The 17,138-nt window shown below is 61.4% G+C and overlaps 2 protein-coding genes across 2 annotated transcripts; both read left to right on the top strand.

Moving 5' to 3' along the window:
- Positions 1-411: 411 nt before the first annotated feature.
- On the top strand, positions 412-2,382 carry LMXM_15_0770 (putative protein kinase; the record flags this gene model as incomplete). The annotated part of the gene is made up of 1 exon (XM_003873553.1): positions 412-2,382. One exon carries the CDS (start codon positions 412-414, stop codon positions 2,380-2,382), a length of 1,971 nt encoding a protein of 656 aa, XP_003873602.1.
- A 4,391-nt stretch (positions 2,383-6,773) lies between these two features.
- Positions 6,774-14,813, top strand: LMXM_15_0760 (ABC1 transporter-like protein; the record flags this gene model as incomplete). Its single annotated transcript, XM_003873552.1, has 1 exon — positions 6,774-14,813. The coding sequence occupies one exon, from the start codon at positions 6,774-6,776 to the stop codon at positions 14,811-14,813; it is 8,040 nt and encodes a 2,679-aa protein (XP_003873601.1).
- Between the last annotated feature and the right edge of the window lie 2,325 nt (positions 14,814-17,138).

Here is a 17,138-nt window from a genome sequence, read left to right as displayed (position 1 = left end):
CCCTCCTCCTTTCCTTCCCCTCAGCTCTTCCGTTGTCGTTGTTGTTTTCTCCGCACCCTTGCCTCTCAACGGAACCTACTATACCACCACCACCACCCACACACACACACACACACACACACACACACCACAACAGCTAACGCAGCAGTACACCAGCACCACCACCACGGTCAACGTCCAAGGGAGCGCCGTTCAAGCTCCCGCTTCTACACACACATAAGGCACAGACACACACATATATACATCTATATATAGTCGCGCACACGCACCCATCAGCAATTGAACCCCGCCCACACTCTGTCCCCCTCCCTCCCTCCCTCCCTCCCTCCCTCCCCTCCCTTCACTGCACACGTCCCTTCTGCGAACTCCGGCAAAGGAGGGGAACGCTCAAGAAGAGAGGCAGGCGCCACGATGAACTTCCTCGGTGGCTCTCTTCGCAGCGGTGGCGGCCACCGTAGGGACAAAGGATTCTCTGCCAAGAACAAGGTGCAGCAGTACCACGGCGACGGCAGCGAGTGGATTATCCTTGTGGGACGCCCGTTCCGCGTCCTGCAGAAGATTGGTGACGTGCCGCCCCCCTACATGGTAGGCCGTCAGCGCTGCATGAAATACGGCGAGGGCGGCAGCTCCTACGTGTACCTGGTGGAGAACACGAACCACCTGCCTGAGTTCCCGCGGCATCTGGCTCTGAAGCGGTCATTCTTCGCGGTGGACCAGGTCACGGAAGCGCACAAGGAAGTCGAAATCGTCTCTCACGTAGAGGACAAGAACATTTCGCGCGTGTTCCACAGCGAGATCTCGCGCAGTGAGGGGCGCCTCGGCGTCAGCATCGCGATGGAGTACTGCTCCAACAACCTTTACCGCCGCATCCGTAGCAGCGCCGGCGCCGGCCTCGGAACCCGGCTGACCGAGGCCGAGATTTGCCATGTCATGTTTGCTGTGACGAGCGCTCTTGGGTACCTACACACGCAGCAGCCGCCCATTACGCACCGCGACATCCGCCCCGAGAACATCCTCATCAACAACAAGTACGCCGGCCCCGCCGCGTACAAGCTGACGAACTTCGGCAACGCCACCACGGAGGCGTATCAGTGCGAAACCCGAGAGGAGGCGAACATGGCGATTGCAGATATTCAGATGCACACAAACCCGGCCTTCCGCGCGCCGGAGATGGCGGACCCGTGGAGCAAGAAGCGCATCTGCGAAAAGACAGACATGTGGGCAATGGGGGTGCTCCTCTACTACATGATGTACCTGTGCCTCCCTTTTGACCCAAGCACCACCATCGGCAAGGAGAAGTGGGTCGTCACTTTCCCCTCGCAAACGATGACCTCCTACACGACGTCACTGCGGGTCATGGTTGAGCACCTGCTGGACCCCGACCCGTACTCCCGCTGGGACATCTTCGCGCTAACCAACTACATGCGCTTCGACGAGGACTGCAGCCGTCACCTCGGCACCTTCTGCTTCACCAAGACCGAGTGGCCGGAAGGGTGGGAGGAGCAGGACGTGAAGGTTCTGGGGCGCGCCCCACCGCCGAAGGCACCGCCAGTCTCGTACCATGAGCCCGGGCACGAGCAGCTGGACACCCGCGGCGTCAACACCCAAGGATCCCTCCACGGTCACATCAGCACCCACCAACCCCTCAATGACCGCGGAAACGCCAGAGATGGCGCCGTCGCTGACGGCGATGCGGTGCAGGAAGCAATGATAGTCCTCGGCGGCGACCCAGAGGACGATGACCCCGCGGTGGCTGAGTACCGTCATAAGATCATCGTGGAGCAGGAGGAAGCGTGGAGGCGCGCCAAGGCGGCGGCTGGTCTCCGAGACTCCCCGCCAATGGACCCTCCGGAGAGCAGCGCAGCGCCGGCACCCACTGGGGCGAGTAACGGGGTCGAGAAGGACGTCTTTGACGATCTCTTTGCCAGTGCGTCGCCGACAGTGCCCCCAGTCTCTCAGGCCCCAACTGTCATGACCCCCTCCGTTCAGCTCCCAATTCATCGACCGCCGGAGAAGGACCCATTCAGCACCAGTGATCTCTTCAGTACTTCGGCGCCGCAGCCAAACCCGTCGTACCCAATGATGAACACCTATGGCCAAGCGCCACAGCAGCAGATAGCGATGGGCTGCTGGGGTAGTGGGGCGCCTGTGATGGGCGGTGGCGGGTATCCGATGCAGCAGCCTCAGAACCCGCAGCAGGCCCCCTGGGGGCCCGGCGTTAACAACGCAAACAACTACGCTCCTCCTCCTCCTCCTCCTCAGCAATTCACGAACTTTCTGGCCGCTGGGCCGGGCCAGCAACCGAGTCAGCAGCCGGAAACAAGGCAGCCACGCACGGCCCGGGCGGCACCCAAGGACCCCTTTGCCGATCTCTTCAACTAGGCAGAACGTGTATCGGTGTGCGTGTTGGAGCTTATGCGTTGAGAACAAGTAGAGGAAGAGGGGGCGCGCAGGTACGGTGATGCACACTTTGTGACGGCGATGATCGCTCCCAGCGCCACCACCATCCCCAGCAGCAGCATCCTGCCCGCGTTCTAAGCGTAAGGAAGAACACTGATCACACACAGACACACACGCACTCCTTCTCGTCACCGCCCCCCCCCCTCTCCTCCCCTCCCCTCCCCTACCTCTCTCTCTCTACATTGCGTCCCCCTCCTCCTCCTCCTGTGAGGCCGTTGTCTACGGTGGTCCTCTTGGGATAGTCATGGGGCGCACCGACGTGGGTCGATTCCTCGCTTGCGTGCACGCGCGCCTTTCTTCCGGCGTCTTTCTCTTCAATTTGTGTTTCATTTCCCGTCTTTCCATGCTCCTGTACGTGGCGCATGCGCGCCTGCCACCCCTTGGGTGTCCCTCTCCCCCCCCCCGTGTGTGTGTGCGTGTGCGGATGTGTCGTCATCTGTGCGTGGGCGTTCGTGTGCGTGTCTGTGTGTGTCTGCTACAGCGTTGTGTACGCCACTGCCTGGATCCTTTACCCTGCCTCTCGATCTGTCATGGTTTGCTTCCGCCTGTTGCGTCGCGAGTGGGACGCCTATGTGGTGGCGTTCTGTGAGCGTGTCCGTGCGCGTCTCAGTGGGACCGCGAGAGAGAAAAGGTGAGAGGCATCATCTCTGTGGAATGGAAGAAGGTGTCCTCCTCTCCACCGACTGAGCACCTGTGTCCTTTCAGGCAGCCAGGCAAGCGCACGCGCGCGTCACAAATCTCCGCTCAAGCATCGTTGTTTGCTTGTTTCATTCATCCTGTTGCTGTTCTCTCTCTCGTGTGCCTCTTCGTTGCGACGGGATCGTGTGTGCGTCTGTGTCTGTGCGTGTGCGTGCGTCAGCTACAGCGCAGAGACGCCACCTGCCCCTCCCTCCCTCGGCCTCTTCCTGTCCCCCGTGTGCGTGTGCGTGTGTGCGTGTGTCTTTTGGGTTTTGTTTTCTTATTTCCGCGCGCAGCGGGGCCGTTGCGAAACGGATTGGGAGCTCATCGGGGAAGAGGAGGGCCATACACAAGGACGAAGGTTCGTGGTCGATTTTAGCAATGGCCCATGGACGCATGAGCGTCCCTGCGCACGCGGCGCGCCACCGCAAATCCGTTGAATGTGGGAAGTTCTGTGTGTGGATGTGTGCCTTAGCACGAGGGAGGGTGGGGTAGCCGGGGGATGATGATGAAAAAGCCCTTGCATCCACCCTCTCCTGCTTTCCTACACCCAGATCTCTCCCCGTGTCCCCCCCCCCTTCTTGCTCTATCACGGCCTATCGTGGTGTGTCATCTCGCATCCAGAGCATCAGCAGGGTGTGTGTGTGTGTGCGACGGGCCCACGGACGATCAGTCGCAACGCACGCGTGTGCGCGAACATCCCAAAACGACGCGTGCGTTGTACCGACACACACGGGCGCGCATTTCTTTGTTGCTTCAAAGACTTTTATGCCATCGTGGCTAGCCGCGTAAAATCACTGCCGCGCGTCTCTCTCCTTTTCTCTTCGTCAGCGGCCTTCTCTATTTCCCTGTCGTTCATCTGCACAACGCGCCATCCCCCAATCATCACGGACAACGCCCCCACCACAACTCTTCGAGGGTCTGTGTCGGTCTCTGTGTGTGTGTGTGTGCGTGTGTCCTGGTCTGAATCACCACGACTGCCCCATGTACACCTCAAGATCCGTTGCAGCCGGGCAGCGTCCCCACCAGCACCACCACCACCTCTTCACCATCTCAAGCCCGGCCTTGGCTCTTCTCTTCTTGCCCTCCCTCTTCCCATCTCTTCAGCCCCACCCCACACCTCCTCCCGCCCTCCCACACACGCACCGTCCACAATGAACGGGTGTTGGACCCGTTCTTCGGCGATGGCGTTCCTCGTCTAGGCGAGGCCCCGACCCGAGTCGAGTTCGCCTGATCGGGCCCAAACAATAGTCCCCGCGCACGGACTGGTGCAGCACCGCCGGCATAACTTCTCACATGTTTGCATAGATCATCCGACGACTGCACAGGTGGCAGGCCGTACCCCGTCCTTCCTGGGCCCATCGGGAGGGGGGGACGGCCTTCGCATATCGAAGTCCTTCATCTGAAGGGGGAGGAGGGATCGCCCCCTCCCCCCCCCCCGAGCGCCACATGCGTACCCTCAGCGACGGGATTCACCGCAAGCAGAGCCAGTGCCATCACGGCTCGCCTCACACCGGAGGACGTCCCTTCCAGCCATTCACGGAAGCCTTCGAGAGCCTCAGCAGGAACAGGCTGTCCCAGGCCGACGGCAATGCTCTTCACCACGTGGCGCAGCGGCTCGTGTCGAGAATTGACCGCATCGCCACGCGTCAACAGGGCCAGCAAGCCGCATGCCCATCACAGAACCGCCCTTTGCCGGAGTCCTTTGATGCTGCGCTGAGCGGGGCTGTGGGACCCGTGGCCCTGACGTTGCCGCTGTCTGGTGACGTTGTGGGTGGGCGGCGGCAACAACGGGCAACGCGAGGCTGCTGCACACGGCACCTTCTCCTCAAGAGTGGCGAGACCTTTGCGAACCGGAAGATGATGGCTTACCAGGTGATGAAGGTCAAGCGTTTTCCAGCTGGGAGAGGATGCACCATGCAGGCTGCCTCCAACAACCCATCGGTCGCATGCTACACCGCGTGCGCCCGGGACATCGGCCACCCGGACAACGAGGACAGCGTGCACGCCTTGAAGGCGGCCTTCGACCTCTCTGTGACTCAAGCGCGGCACGGATGGCGTTTCGTTCTCCGGGCCCCTCGAACCAAAAGACGAGGCCCGTAGTGGACGGAATAGCCGAAGCCTTCTACGCTGAGCCGGAGGCCGCAGCGTGGGCACGCACTAGTCAGCACCAACGGACTAAACGCGTCGCCGTCATCACGAGGCACAGAGGCCCTCCCACCACCACCTGAACAGCAACACAGAGGCAGGGGAGGAGGCCCAGGCGTGAGCACTCAAGGCGGCAGCAACGGGAGAAAAATGTGCCGCCAACGTCCTCGTGCGACTCTTGACGCCAAGTCCCCTTCCACACACCCTCCTCCGAGGGCACGCACCTTACCTCTAAAAGATCTTTCATCGCGGGCGCGGAGGTAATGTTGAAAGCCCATCACACACACAAACACACACACACACACGCGCCGTTGGATCCATGTGCCTCGCCAACTGAGGGGAAGGGGGAGGGGGCCCCATCGCGAACGGACGCTCCTCGACGCGGTAGTACGGGCCGAGGGGGCTCTCTTCCCGCTGCATCCAGCACGCCCCATGTCGCAGTCCGACCTGCTCGGGCTACGTCGCACCTCCGCCGAACCATCGCCGACTCCTCGCGTGGAAGACGGCCAGCAGCTCGGAGGAAGTCTGCCGTCTGACTTCGCAGAGCTTCCTAAGCGTCCCCAGCGCCAAAGTAGCGCCTTACCGGGGGGAGGCGGGCAGAGGCGAAACCAAGTTGGGGCGCGGCTCTTCTGTTCAGACCTCCTCTGCGTCGTGCGGCTGGGTGTTTAGCGGCACAGTCGCGCACGCCTTTCCGTACTTTGAAGTCTCGGACCATGGTGCATGCTGCTGGTGGCACGGCCTGCTCTCTTCACACCTTCCCCCCTCCCCTTTCCCTCCTCCTCCAGCCCTCTTCCCTCACTCTCCTCACCCCGGCAAAGGCACGGAAGTGTTCAAACACCCTACCCATACGTAATACCAATATATATATATATACTCGTAGTTGGTTTCTGTGGAGGGGCGTCATCTCTCAGCAGCTTGTCGTCTATCTCTTCGTGGGTGTGTCTGTGTGGCTGCGTTCTCCATAGACCGCGGTGCACCCGCTCGCTCCCTTCGCCCCTCCTTTCCTCCTGGCCGTTTTGTTGTTGTACTCATCCATCCATCCATCCATCCGTCCATCCATGCGTGTGTGAGTAGTGGGTGCGTGATGGGCGTGTGCGCGCACCCCTGCACCCGCTTTAAAACGTTATTCCTTTTCGTGAGTCGTCGTCATTCGCAGTTTCCGTGCCTTTTTTTTTCGCTGGCCGCCCTCGTGCACCGGTTGAATGAGCAACGCAAAGGAGCGGAGGACAGAACCCTGCTGTTGAAGTCCCGTTTGCACGCCTGCCCCCTCCCTCCCCTGGTTCACTGAGTCCTACGTCTGCGTGTACGTTGTCCGCGCCCTCCTCCTGCTTGTTGGGTGGCGTGTTGTGCCCAGTGGCTCAGCGAGACGCCTTTATTCGCTTTGTTTGCTATTTCTCTCGGGGCTCGCCGGTTATCCGTAGCACGGCCTCCCTGCACCCGTCCATCTGCACATACTCGTCCAACGCCGCCGGACAGCTAACGCCACGATGCAGCCGACGACCAAAGGCAGCAGGGTCGCAGCCACTCGCCAGAGCGACGGGGGCGTCAAAACTGACGCAGTCGCCGTGGCAGCTGCAAGCCCTGGAGCCTCACCGTCCCCTCCGCTACAAAACTATGCTTTTCCCACAGTGGAGGAGCTTGTCTCGCCAGCGGCGCCATTTAGGAGCAGTAAAAGTGAGGACGTGTTGGAGCTCGAGACCCCCAGCCCTGTCGCTGCAGCGGCACGGCAACCCCCTGCCGCTGCGGTGCGCCGTGCGTCACGAGTTCGCTTCTCGCTGGCATCGGAGCAGTTCTTCGAGCCACCCTTGCCTCCGCCGAGCGACGGGCTTTGGAACCGCGCTGACGGCGACCTCGCCTCGTTCGGCCACGGCAACGAGCTGCACCGCACGCTCTCCGTGTCTGCAACTCGGCTGGAGCCGTACAGCGTGATCACTAAGACCGGCGGCGTGCATATTTCGCGGTGGACACAGGTGCTGGCGCTGCTCCAGCGCACCGGGCAGCAGTACACGCGCCAGAAGCTGCTCATTATCGCCGAGGTCGTTTCGCCGCTGCTCTTTGTCGTTCTCTTGATCATCCTGAACGTCGCCTTCGGCACCGATTCCATCCCCGAGACCGTGTTCACCGCCCCCACCGTGTACAGCTACCAGCTGAACCTGCACGACTACATGACGTATATTTGCTACAACGACACGACGCGACCGATCAACGGCCTGCACCCCTGCACCCACCTTCAAGTTCCCTATTCGTGCGACGGGGACGAGTCCGACATTCCGGTGTACGGGCTGTGCTACCTTAGCAGTTTCAAGAAACCTGCGGCGGTGGTGAAGCAGTACGTAGACTCCTTTATGGGCGTCATTATCTCTCTACCGTCCCTCGACTCGATCATCGTGCATCAGTGGATGGCCAAGAAGGCCGGCCTGGCTAAGGACTCCCGTTCCCGCACCGCGTTGGCGGCACTCTCGAACGTCGGCATCGGCTTGTCCGCCACGACTCGCTTCGACTCCATCTCATACTCGGGACTACTGTACTTCGCCCCCGCGGCGAACACGCCGGCAGCGCTGATTGAATACTTTCACAAGCACTGTGCCACGTTCGGGTATGTCTACGGTGGTGTCCTCGACACAGTCGAAGAGGCGCACGCAACCATAAAGGCCAACGGCTCAGATGAAGTCCTCAACTCCACCTGGGGCCTGATCATCGTCAACGACATTACAGATGGCTTTGATGTGCAGGTGCAGCTGCACAGCTCCGCGTTGCCGTCGCTGTCGTCGCCGACAGTGTCGCTGGAGTTTCGCGGAGGCTTCACGTACGACGGCACCGACATGTTCCTCGCCTCTGGCTTTCTGTCGCTGCAGCAGATGTTGTACACGTACTTCTACGAGAGCAGGGCGGAGGCAGGAGCGCTACCCAACCTCCACAGCGGTGCGGTCAGCCCGTACACGTTCAAGGAGATCTACCCCGTCATCTCCTCCTACCCCACCATCGCCGCGCACACGCCGTATCTGCTCTCGCTCTCCCCTTCCCTCGTCGCCCTCGTAATGGTGATGTCTTTCCTCTACCCTTTCGCTCAGGTGACGAAGCGCGTGGTGCTGGAGAAGGAGCTGTCCATCCAGGAGTCCGTCTGTATTATGGGCCTGCGGCGCTCCTCCCTCTGGGTGAATTTTCTCTTGGTCATCTTCTTCGAGTACGTGCTCATCTCGATCCTTTTGACGGCGCTCCTGTGCGCCGTCGTCGCGCCGCGCTCGAACCCCTTCGCTGTCTTCATCATTCTGTTCGTGTACTCCCTCACCCTGATCCCGTTGTGCGGCCTCGTCTCTGCCTTCTTGAGCCGTGCTCGCATGGCGACGCTGATGACACCGCTCCTCTACGTTGTCCTCTCGACGCCGATCTTCGCCATGGCCACCCCGAGCCGCGGCATCGTCGTTGGCCTGTCGCTTCTCTCCCCAGCCGCGCTCGCCTCGCTTCTGACGGATGTCTTCATCGTCGAGGCCGGTGGCGGCTTTCAAATCCACCACTTCATGAGTCCGCACTTCAACGCCGAGCCGTACCTCATCATGATCATCCTCGCGTGCGACTGTGTCCTTTACCTGCTGCTCATGGTCTACCTCAATGCCGTGCTGCCGCAGGAGTGGGGTACCCGAAAACACCCGCTCTTCTTCATCATCGAGCCGTGGGTGTGGCTGAAGGACACCTGCGGGACCTGCTGCAGCTGCCCCACGAATGCTCCGCGTGGGAGTGCATCTGAGCCTGTCGCTGGAGCGACGGGGGCAACGGCGACGTCACAGAAGTCGCAACGACCCGGTTCTCTCGCCTTCGACCCCCGTATCAGTCGCGACGCCTCGACCGACGACAAGAAGGACATCGGTGTTCGCATCAGTCATCTCTGCAAGTACTTCCAGCGCAACGCCAAGCGTTTTGCGGCGGTGGACAACGTATCGTGGAACATGTATCGTGGTGAGATCGCGGTGTTGCTGGGGCCGAACGGTGCTGGCAAGTCGACGGCGATCAAGATGATCACCGGCATCCTGGCCGCCGACAGTGGCGACTGCTTCATTGAAGGCTACTCGATAACCCAGAATGTGGCTGAAGCGCGGCACGAGATCGGCTACTGCCCGCAGCACAACATCCTTTGGCCTGACCTGACCTGTCGCGAGCACCTCGAGTTCTACGGCAAGATCAAGGGCCTGCGCGGGGCCGAACTGGAGGACGCCGTCGTGGACATTCTCCGTGCCGTCGACCTTGAGGAGAAGGTGGACGCTATTCCAGGGCAAATGTCGGGTGGCCAGAAGCGGAAGCTGTCCGTCGCCATCGCCTTCGTGGGCCGCAACCGCGTCGTCCTCCTCGATGAGCCGACCGCCGGCATGGACGCGGCTGCACGACGTCACACGTGGTGTCTTCTGCGCGCCATGACCCAGCACCACACAATTCTCCTCACAACGCACTTCATGGACGAAGCGGACTTGCTCGGTGACAACATCGCCATTGTGACAGAGGGTGTGCTGCAGTGCGCCGGCAGCACGGCGTTCCTGCGCCAGTATGCTGGGGTCGGCTACACCCTCCGCTTCGATCTCAGTCCCGTCCCGACGCAGAAGGATGGCGATGCGGCGCGGCAGCCCAGGGTTGCCGCGGTGTGGGCGAAGCTTCATCAGCTCGTCATGTCGCACCTCCCCGATTCCACCTTGGTGCTGCAGACGGATGCGGAGGTGGAGTACGAGCTGCGGCTCGGCACCGATGCTCGCCTTCCAGGGTTTTTGAAGGATATGGAATCGCGCGGCAACCAGCAGCTGCACATCCGCGGCTACGCGCTTCGGGCGCCGACGCTGGAGAATGTGTTCATGCGTGTCGTCGAGCACCAGATTGCGCCATCCCCACAGGTGGCAGTGGTGCGTGCGGCGGACGAGGCGGTGGCGCGAGAGCAGGTCGATGGCAAAAAAGACGGCGGCCGCACCAACAGCGGCCCGCCGACGGCCCCCTCGTCTCCGTTAGTGCACCACTTTATGAGCCGCCGCATGTCGCGGGCCTCGCTGCACTACCTCAACAACGAATCGACGCTGAACTACGGCAACAACGCGGAGCCGGGCGACGGCGATGAGGACCCGATCCCGGACTTCGCGGCCGCGAGTCCCACACAACATCAGACACCAAGTGACGTTGTCGGCGCGAGGTCGATGGCTGCCGCAGGACCCGACGGCGGTAACGCGGGCGGGGTACATGTCGCCGGTGTCGCCGAGAACAACAACGCGAGCGTCACGGGACTGCGGCAGCGGGAGAGTCGCAGCAGAAGCCCCAACTACCACGAGAGCGCCGAGGGCCCCCCAAGCTTGTCGGCCCAATTTCCCCAGGAGGTCGTTGGCTTGGAGGACTTTTGTGCGGCGGCAAACAGATCACTTGCCGGTGCTGCACCGTCAGTGCGGAGGACCACCACCGCCGCACTGACGGCGCAGCAGCACCAGGGAAGCACCACGACTGGCGTCTCCGATAGCGACATCCCCGGGGTGGCCACAGTGGCGGCTCGCGTCCGCCGTCCAGACAGAGCGCCCTGCCCTCCGCTCTCAGAGGCCATGGTGAGCGAAAGCCACGCGCGAACAAGCGCTGTCTCCGCCCCCTCTAATGCTGCCCCCGTCCCCGCCGCCGCACCACCACCAGCACCAGCAGCCACAGCCGCAGGGACGAACCCGAGTGTTCGCAGCGAAGCCTTCCTCTACAAACTGGTCACCGACCATCACCTCACCAAGGTCTGGGAGTCGCGGCAGACATCCCAGCGCTGGCACCTGTGGGGGCTGCAGCTGCGTGGTATGATGTACAAGCGCTTCTTATGCGCCATACGCGACCCTCGCATGCACTTCTTTCAGATTATCTGCCCGATCCTCTGCATCCTCCTGGTGATGTCGCTGCAGCTCGTGAAGGGCGGCGGCGATGAAGGGAGGCTGTACCTCTCGCCCTCGGTTTTTGGCGTGGAGTCGGCGATGCAGGTGTCCGGGTGCACAAACTACATGGGGGATGTGGCCCACATGCACAAGTATGGGCACAACTTTAGCACGCTGTCCTTCAGTGACCCAAACTTCGTCAGCTCCACGGATATGTCGAGCGAGCTGCTTGACACGTGGTTCACTCACAGCCGCAACCGCTTCATGAGCCTGCAGTGCGGCGACCCCGACGTAGAGCTGTACCTGACCTTCTTCTACCCTAATGTCATCGGCACGCGGCAAGTGAACACGCTTCTGTACAACACCTCCTCGCGCAACAGTCTGCCGATTGCGATGCACATAATGCACGCCATGGCGTACTTTGGCGCCCTTGGCACGAGCACTGATGCGGCCGCGGCAACCTACACGATGACCCTGGCAGGGCTGCCGCAGGATGCGAAGGCGACACAGGCAACAAGCGCCATCTCCAGCATTCTCATCGGCACTATTTTCCTGATCCCGTTCACATTCCTGCCGGCTAACCCGGTGGCGTGGGTGGCAAAGGAGTACGAGTCACGCGCGCGGCACCTGCAGACGGCCTCGGGGCTCCTCTACCTCGTCTACTGGATCGGCAATTTCCTGTTCGACTTCACCGCCTACGTCGTGTCCATGCTCTTCATCGTCGTCACCTTTCTTATCTTCCAGCGCTGGGAGTACGTCGGGTGCGAGGCGATCGGGGCCACCATTGCCTCCTTCTCCATTTACGGTATTTGCTACTGCTGGTGCTCGTACATGGTGAGCTTTGCCTTTACGGAGCACACGACGGCGCAGATCGTCGTGCTGGGCGTGAGCTTCCTCACCGGATTTCTGTGCGTTATGCTGGTGTTCGTGTTGAGCCTGCTCGAAAAAACACTCTCGGCGTCGAACGCGCTGCGCTGGGTCTTCCGCTTGCTTCCCCCCTACTCCATTGGTGAGGTGATCCTCAACCTGGCGCTGCTGGAGCAGAAGAAGGTGACGGACCCGTCCTTGACGGCGTGGAGCATGTCCATCACGGGCTGGCCTGACATCTACATGGCCGTCGAGGCCCCCATCTTCGCCGCCATCACGCTGCTCTGGGATCACCCCAACCGACGTTCGGTCATCGACCAACTCAGTGTTTGGTGGGCTGCGCGGTGGTGCCGTTGCTGCGGTGGCTCGGGGTTCTGGCGTCGTCATCGCACACAAAAGACGGATCAACAAGGCCGGCGGGCAACGATGCCTGGCGCGGTTGCCGTCACAGTGGATGACACCAGCGCTACTCCTATCAGCGCCGCCGCGGCGTCGCCCAGGTCCTCACCCCCAAACGCTCTGTCGCCCATTCGTCGAAGCCACGACAATGGCTCTCCGACTGTCGGCGGCAATGGGACGGCGGAGGTGGCGCCCACGGAGACGAGTGTGTTGATGCAAGGCCCACCGCTACGGGCCAAAGTCATCGTCCCAGACACCTACCGTTCTCCACACAAGCAATGGGGAGAGGAGCCGGTGGGGTCGAATGCGAGCCCATTCCCCATGACCCCGATTTCTTCTGCTGACGCAAACGTGGGAGGCGGTGTCGTGGGGTTGGCTGGGCCCACCCTGATGGGTGTTACGGGGGCACAGCAGAGTCAGCAGCAGCTGATGAGTGGTCAGCCTGTGAGCGACCGGGCAAACGGCCCCACGCTGCCCGAGATGGTCTACCCGCCTCCGCGGTGGTACATGGCGGAGGTGCTGCGGCGCCGGCAGGAAGAGGAGGACAGCGACGTCGAGGAGGAACGTGGCGCTGTGTACCAGGCCGAGCAGCAGCACCTTGCTGAGCAGGAGGCGCTCTCCATCAGAGCTGCCTCCTCGCGTCACCACTCACCCCAGCAGAAGGGTAGCGACAAGGAGGAGAAGTGCCAACAGCAGACTGAACCGACGGTGGAGTCGTGTGATGCTGTGCGTCTTGTCGATCTTCACAAGGTCTATCACGCGCCGCGCAAGGTGGCAGTGCGTGCGCTAACGCTCAGCGTCATGCACGGCGAGGTGTTTGGCTTCCTCGGAACGAACGGTGCGGGCAAGAGCTCCGCCCTGGCCATCATCACCCAGGAGCAGCTGCCGACGAGCGGCCGTGCATATGTGTGCGGCAACGACGTGGTGCGCGAGAGTCGCCGCGCTGCTCGGTCTCTTGGGTACTGCCCGCAGTTCGACGCATGTCTCGACCTGCTCACTGTGACGGAGCACCTGCGTCTCTACGCCATAGTGCGCGGTGTGCCCGTCGGCCAGCTGGAAAGCCTCGCCACCAGTCTCCTGATCATCTGCAACCTTACGCAGTACCGTCATGTCTCCGCTAGGCAGCTCTCCGGTGGCAACCGGCGCAGGCTGAGTGTGGCCATCGCGCTGATCGGCGCACCCAAGGTGTTGTGCCTGGACGAACCAACCTCCGGCATGGACCCCCTGGCGCGGCAGCTGCTCTGGCGTGCGATCGATCGCGTCTCTCGCAAATGCTGTATCCTTCTCACGACCCACCACCTGGATGAGGTGGAAGCCCTCGCGGACTGCGTCGGCATCATGGTGGACGGTGGTCTACGCTGCTTCGGTGACATGCCGCACTTGAAGCACAAGTACGCCAGCAATGCGTATGAGCTGACGCTGCGCGTGTCCCCGGGGGCGCGTCGGTGCGCGCAGAAGCGCCGCGAAGAGCAGCGTCAGCGCACCACGGCGGAGGCTGGTGTCTCACCGGTGGCGGACCTCCAACGGTCAAGCCCAAGTACTCCGCACGGCCTGAGCAACAAGAACCAGGGCGGCACGATCAACTCCGCGCTGGGTCGCCGCACGTCCACCTCCTACGCCGGCAACGACCTCATCGACACCTCCGACGATATCTTTCAGTTCATGCTCAAGGCATTCCCATCGGCGCTGCTCATCGACGTCTTCAACAACGAGCGGTACATCTACACTCTGCCAGCGACCCCCGACGTGGCGAACGCCATGCAGCAGCTCCTGCAGCAGCAGCAAAGCCGGTGCAGTATGCAGCTTGTGCAGACACCGTTAGTCAGCGCGAAGAACTATGTCGGTCAGCACAGCGCCACGAATGCACCCAAAACGTTGCCGCCGATCGTGCGTCTGTCCGAGGTGTTTGAGACACTCCGGGCCGCGCAGGCGGAGCTGGGTATCACGGAGTACAGCGTGTCCCAAGTGTCACTGGAGCAGGTGTTCCTGCGCGTGTGCAGCGCCGAGGAAACACTCAATCAGGACCGCCGCCACAACCGCGCCACCACAACCTCTCCAACTAGTCAGTCTACAACCTTCGTCGTCAACTCAAACACATCCAGCAGTGCGACCCCTCATGCCCATCTGCTGCAGCGACAGGGCAGCCGCGCGTCTTTCATCGCGCGGAGCTCGCCCGCAGCGATGCGTGATAGCGGTGCGTCACCGTCACGGCGTCGCCTGAGTATGCCGTCGTACGGCAATCTTCCTGGCGCCACGGCGGCGCCACGTGTGACCTTCGCCGAGTACCGCCGTCAACGCGCCTTGGGGGGACTTCGCACTGAGGCCGCTGAGCCGCACCTTACCACGGCGAAGCAGCAGCGGGCGGCACAGCCGGATCATGAGAGCACGCCTTGAGGCGTAGCGAGAGAGACGCACACGTGTGATTGGGCTACGGGCTGATGCTACGCACCCGTCGCCGATGAAATGTATATATATATATATGTCTGTGTGTATGTCGCTTTGCTCCGACGCTGCTCTTTTCCCCCGCCATGTCACACAGGAGGGGGGACACAGAGCGCCTCATCTCTGCTGACCTCGACGGTGGGATATTGGACGGCGCAGCAGGTGGGCGGACAGAATTTGGGTCAGGGGTGGTGCTCAGGCGACTGAGTCGGCGGCTGCTTGAGGCCAGGCGATGTGGGGCCTGTGAGACGGGCAGCGGCTGGACGCCGGTTGTATGGCAGAGAATGCGCCACACGTTGGAACTAAATGGAGAGCAAACAAACAAACAAAAACATCTGTGATGCGGTTGCCGTACTCTTTCTCCCCGCCCACACACGCATGCACCAACACGACCCAGTCCTGTCGAGCTTTCTGCCAGAGAGTAGACGAGTCGGCTGGCCTCTCTCGGCTCCCTACACCATCTCCCTCTCTCCCTCCCTCTGCGTACCCTACTCTCCATTTATCGGGCTTTTGCCCGCTCTCGTCCGCTGGGCGAGGGAACCGACGACCCGCAGACATCCGCACTCACGGGTACAGCAACGGACCACCTCGATCGACTTTGTTTTGTTTTGAAAGTACACAACAGCTGTTGTAGCGGTGGCGGTGATTGTGGTGCATCACCGCACACACGAGACACCGACACATACACACGCGCATACCACCTACACGTGTCTCCCCAAGGCCGAAGGAGGAGGACAAACATAGGACAAGGGGTTTCCTGTGGGTGAGAAAGCGGAGCCACATCTGTCCAAGGCATTGCGTCTGCCCTCATCCTCTCGGAGGAACAAAACAACGGGAGAAGGGCATCGAAAAATAGAGAGGCAGCCGTGAAGGAAGGCGGTAGCGAACCCGAAGGTTTGGGGAGCGTTTGACACCCCGCACCCCTCCCTCCCTCTTCCATCCCTGACCTCAATCTTTCTCTGTGCGTGTGCGTTAACAGTTGTGTGGCGCTGTCAGCGCACGTGTAGCCGTCAGTCATCCAGCCAGCCGGCCAGCGCGCAGAAGAGTGTGGTGAAGACGGCGAGGCCACGTGAAAACGGAAAGAAGGGGTGGCGATCGTGAGGTCCCCAACAACGCATCTTGCGTACACCCACACAAGCACACACACGCGGATACACAGACACCTTCCTGTTGTCCCTCCCTCTTGTTCGCTGTTGGAGTGTGTAGTTTGGCCAGACCTTCTGGCGTCCCGCAAAACACCTCAGAAGGAGCGGAGACGTTCACTCAGACGCAGACCGAGAGAGATCCACGTATGCGCTGCACACACACAGCCTTGCGTGTGTCTGTCAACTCGTACACCTACCCAACCTCCTATTCTTGACGTTGCCTCTTGCCGCTGGTACCTCCCCTCCCCTCCCCTCCCCTCTCTCATTCTTCGAAATATTCGTTCTCTTGCCCTGTGCTCGCGTGTTTGTGCTGGGCGCACACATGACATCCGTGTGTGCGTGCGCGCAGGAAGAGAGCACATTACACACATGCACGCGCGTCTGTCTGTGAAGACTTTGGGGGTTCTCGCTTCTCTCCGTCTTACCTTTGTTCTTTTGTTTTGTCCCTCTCCTTCTCCCCCTCGCTATTTTCTTGGCGTCTAACCCATTCGGTATCCCCGAGAGACCTCTCGCGCTCCCCTTCCTGTGTGCTGCGCTGCCCCTGTCTCTCTTCCCTCATCCTCTGCGTACGTGGTCCTTTCTTCTGTGTCTCCCTCTCCCTCTCCCTCTCTTCGGTTTTGTTCGCTCGTCCTTTGCGGCAAGGGTGTGTCCCGTGCGTGTGCGTGTGACGTGGTGTGTGTGTGTGTGTGTGTGTGTGTGTGTGTGTGTGTGTGTGTGTGACGGGTCTGCACCGATCTAGATATCCACCACCACCACCACCACCACCTCTCTCTCCCTTTGCGCGTCGCCGTATTTGCCCTTTGTTGTTGCTGTCTCTATTCTTCGACACGCACCACCTTTCCCCCGTCTCTCATCACCCCCGTCTTTCCCCCTCATCCTCCCCCTCATCCTCGTCCTCATAATCGCGCCGATCCGACGCGTTCGTCTCCCACAGTATGAGGAACTCCTCAAACGGCGGCGGCGGGGGCAGGACATTGAAACGGAAGGGTCGCTCGTGTGCCTGCTGCAGGTCGTCAAGGCCCGCCAACGCACTGAGACTCGTCGTCGTTGCCGTGGTCGGTGTCCCGACTGCTCCCGTCGAGGGAAGCGGCGGGGGAGCGGTGGCGGGGGCGGTGAAGGGCACCAGACCTTC

Source organism: Leishmania mexicana, chromosome 15 (assembly GCF_000234665.1).
Source record: "Leishmania mexicana MHOM/GT/2001/U1103 complete genome, chromosome 15".
NCBI lineage: Eukaryota > Euglenozoa > Kinetoplastea > Trypanosomatida > Trypanosomatidae > Leishmania > Leishmania mexicana.
This window is presented reverse-complemented; position numbering and strand designations above follow the sequence as displayed.